Source organism: Triticum urartu, chromosome 7A (genome assembly GCF_056163025.1).
Source record: "Triticum urartu cultivar PI428250 chromosome 7A, HENAU_Tu73, whole genome shotgun sequence".
Classification (NCBI taxonomy): domain Eukaryota; kingdom Viridiplantae; phylum Streptophyta; class Magnoliopsida; order Poales; family Poaceae; genus Triticum; species Triticum urartu.
Window position 1 is genome coordinate 178,350,459 of NC_141879.1, and position 4,388 is coordinate 178,354,846.

General features: G+C 49.2%; 1 protein-coding gene across 1 annotated transcript; it reads right to left on the reverse strand.

Annotated features, from left to right (window-relative positions):
* Positions 1–1,510: 1,510 nt before the first annotated feature.
* Positions 1,511–2,317, reverse strand: LOC147958867 (uncharacterized). The gene has a single exon (XM_087532343.1). The coding sequence runs from the start codon at positions 2,315–2,317 to the stop codon at positions 1,511–1,513; it is 807 nt and encodes a 268-aa protein (XP_087388469.1).
* Positions 2,318–4,388: the final 2,071 nt, after the last annotated feature.

A 4,388-nucleotide genomic window follows, 5' to 3' on the forward strand; every position in this document is an offset into this window, starting at 1 on the left:
TCCATTCAAACTTTTTGTCCTTCTTCAAGAGCTGAGTCATGGGTCGTGCAATGCTTGAGAATCCTTCAACGAACTTGCGGTAATATCCTGCAAGTCTGAGGAAGCTTCTGACTTCCTTCACATTGCTTGGGGATTGCCATTCAGTCATGACTTCAATCTTAGCGGGATCGACCGACAATCGTTCTTCGGTCAAAACATGACCCAAGAATCCAACTTCACGTAACCAAAATTTGCACTTGCTGAACTTGGCATACAGTTGGTGCTCTCGAAGCTTGTCTAGGACCATCCTCAAGTGTTGCTCGTGCTCTTCTTCCGTCTTCGAGAAGACAAGAATGTCATTAATGAAGACAACGACAAACTTATCCAAATATTCCATGAAGACCTTATTCATGAGATACATGAAGTAAGTTGGGGCATTGGTCAATCCAAAGGACATGACCGTGCACTCATACAGGCCATATCTGGTTACAAATGCCGTCTTCGGAATATCTTGGGGTCTGATTTTCAGCTGGTAGTACCCAGATCTGAGGTCGATCTTGGAGAACACCTTGGCCCCATTGAGTTGATCAAATAGATCTTCAATCTTGGGAAGTGGATACTTGTTCTTGACCGTAACTTCATTGAGGGAGCGGTACTCAATGCATAAGCGGATGGTACCTTCCTTCTTTGCCACAAACAGAACAGGTGATCCCCAAGGGGAGGCACTAGGGCGGATAAATCCTTTCCTCAACTGCTCTTCCAGTTGCTTCTTCAACTCTGCTAACTCTTCCGATCCCATTCTATAAGGCTTCTTATAGATGGGTCCTGCTCCGGGCATGAGCTCGATGATGAACTCAATGTCTCGGTCTGGAGGCATTCCTGGTAGCTCATTAGGAAAGACATCGGTGTATTCGCATACCACCGGCACTTGCTCCAATCCAACTTCAGTCAGATAGTTGACTTGGTTGACTTGAGCAGAGGAGGGGTTGGAGGCAAATTTAACTTCGACTCCTTGGTCATTGGTCATAGTGACTGACCAGTTGGCACAGTCTAACAAGCCTTGGTGCTTGATGAGCCAATCCATTCCTAAGATCACATCCAAGCCTTGCGATCTTAAGATGGTAAGGTCTGCTAGGAAGTCTACCCCATTAATGACAATCCCGACTCCTTTACATCCTATCTTGGCTCTCATCTCTGCTCCGGGGGTTTGTACCACCATAGGGTTATTCAGGGGTGTAGGGGTCATGCCACTCTTTAATGCAAACTCATGGGTGACAAATGAATGCATGGCTCCAAAATCAAACAAGACAGTTGTAGGTGCTGAGTTAACAAGGAACGTACCCAGCACGACGTCCGGGTCTTCTTGGGCTTCTTCAGCAGTGACATGCTTCACACGACCCTTGCCGTTGTTGGGAGGGTTGCGGGGAGCTTGGTTCCTTGGTGTCATTCCACGGCCTTGCCCTGGGTTCTGCGCATTGGGGCGCGGGGCGTCGGGCTTCTTGTTGGGGCAATACTTGGAGTAGTGTCTTGCTTAACCACATCCGAAGCAAGTGACTTGATTGGGGTTGCTGCTCTTGCTGGCATTGTTATTAGGGTTGTTGAAAGCTGGCCTGGGGTTGGCATACTGTTGAGGCTGATAGTTGGTGCGAGGTACAGGGGCTCTTGGCTGCTGATAGGTTGGCTTGACCGGGGCTGGCTGCCACGGGCGAGGCCTCTGGTTGCTGGAGCTACCATTGCTGATCATCTTGCGCTTACGAGTATCGTCCAAAGCACGTCGCTTGTCCTCAAGCATGAGTGCCTTGTTCACTAGATCAAGAAAGGTTGGGCAGTCACACACAACAAGCGAGTACTGTAGATTCTGGTTAAGGCCTTCCATGAAGCGCTCCCTTTTGGCGGCATCAGTGCTGACATCCTCAGGAGCATACCTTGAGAGAACACTGAACTTTTGCATGTACTCCTTGACAGTGCTACTTCCTTGCTTCAGGGCTCGGAATTCACGCATCTTGATGGCCATGATTCCAGAAGGAATGTGGGCCTTGCGGAATTCTACCTTGAAGTCATTCCAAGTGATGTTTTGCTCAGCATGCATGGCCTTGAATCCATCCCACCAAGCTCTGGCAGTTCCCCTGAGACAGTGAGCAGCATATGCCACCTTCTCACGGTCCTCGGTGCATCCAACTAGTTCCAGCAGATCCTCAATGGTGCGGACCCAGTCGTCTGCATCCAGGGGTTCAGCAGTCTCGATGAAGGTGGGTGGTGCATGCTTCTTGAACTCCACCAACGTGGAACGTCCATTGCCATTTCCCGCCGGCTGGAGGTTGACAGCTTGAGCAATCATCTAGAGGGCTGCCGTGTTGGCTTGGTGTTCCTCTCGGAAGGCTTGGAGAAGCTGAGCCATGTCCATGTTTGGAGGTGGTGGCGGTGGTGGAGCTTGTCCTTGGGTTTGGTCCTGACTGGCTTCTGCTCCGGCTCCTTGCTGCTAGGTAGAGGTACCAGTATGAGTTACAACAGGCATCCTGTTGGAGCGTTCAAGGTCTCATGATTGGGAAAGATGGGGAAAGCAATATAGATGGGATGCCTATTAAGGGGGTTGGTATGGCACTAATTGTTTTCATGCAAGGGCCAAAAGGCCAAACACATTCATTAAAATCCAAATGGGTGATGTAGTCGCTTACAAGTTCCCGTAGGAAAGCACGACATCCATCAAACACATCAAAAGCAAACACTACATGGTTTCATATGAACCATTACAAGGACTCGACTTCGCATAGGGGTACATGACCTATCCTACCGTAGGGGTTATTAGCGGGCATATCTGGGTTGCGAATGATGCCTAAGTGGTGGAATGCTCGGTCGCATAGTCTGGCTCTTCTGGGTCTTCCTCCTCGTCATCGGTGGCCTGACTTCATTGCTCGAAGGGGTGGGGGAGTGGAGGAGCTCAACACGGTGTTGCTTTGCCGGTGGTGTGAAGAGCTTGCGGTAATCCCTTGCGCTCATGCGGTGCTGATGTGGTGGTTCCCCATCCTTTGGGGGTCTTCTGCCTGGGTATGCGATTGCGGGCTGACCAGGGGGGGCACCTTCCTTCTTGATCCTATCCGTCTTCCCTTGTGCTTGGCGAAGAAGTGCCTTGGTCTCATGAAGTTCCTTTCGGAGTTCCATTGTGTAGGATCGAAAGTATGTCTAGAGGGGGGGATGATTAGACTACTTGACCAAATAAAAAGTTAACCTTTTCCCAATTTTAGTTCTTAGCAGATTTTAGCTATTGTAGGACAAGTCAAGCAATCATCACACAATTCAAGCAAGCATGCAAAGAGTATATTGGCAGCAGAAAGTAAAGCATGCAACTTGCAAGAATGTAAAGGGAAGGGTTTGGAGAATTCAAACGCAATTGGAGACACGGATGTTTTTCCCGTGGTTCGGATAGGTGGTGCTATCCTACATCCACGTTGATGGAGACTTCAACCCACAAAGGGTAACGGTTGCGCGAGTCCACGAAGGGCTCCACCCACAAAGGGTAACGGTTGCGCGAGTCCACGGAGGTCTCCACCCACGAAGGGTCCACGAAGAAGCAACCACCCACGAAGGGTCCACGAAGAAGCAACCACCCACAAAGGGTCCACGAAGAAGCAACCACCCACAAAGGGTCCACGAAGAAGCAACCTTGTCTATCCCACCATGGCCATCGCCCACGAAGGACTTGCCTCACTAGCGGTAGATCTTCACGAAGTAGGCGATCTCCTTGCCCTTACAAACTCCTTGGTTCAACTCCACAATCTTGTTGGAGGCTCCCAAGTGACACCTAGCCAATCTAGGAGACACCACTCTCCAAGAAGTAACAAATGGTGTGTAGGTAATGAACTCCTTGCTCTTGTGCTTCAAATGATAGTCTCCCCAACACTCAACTCTCTCTCATAGGATTTTGATTTTGTGGAAAGAAGATTTGAGTGGAAAGCAACTTGGGGAAGGCTAGAGATCAAGATTCATATGATAGGAATGGAATATCTTGGTCTCAACACATGAGTAGGTGGTTCTCTCTCAAAACATATGAGTTGGAATTGTGTATGTGTTCTGATGGCTCTCTCCACGAATGAAGAGGAGGTGGAGGGGTATATATAGCCTCCACACAAAATCCAACCGTTACACACAGTTTTCCAATCTCGGTGGGACCGAATCAACAAACTCGGTCGGACCGAGAAGGTAAACCTAGTGACCGTTAGAGATTTTCGGTGGGACTGACATGCAACTCGATAGGACCGATATGGTTAGGGTTTGGGCATAACGTAATCTCGGTGAGACCGATTACACAAACTCGGTGAGACCGATTTTGGTAATTAGCTAACCAGAGAGTTGGTCAGGAAAACTCGGTGGGACCGATTTGCTCTTTCGGTGAGACCGAAAAGTTACAAAAA

Excerpts from the sequence above, each read along its gene's own strand:
- LOC147958867 (XM_087532343.1), bottom strand. The coding sequence starts at position 2,317 with ATGATTGCTCAAGCTGTCAACCTCCAGCCGGCGGGAAATGGCAATGGA.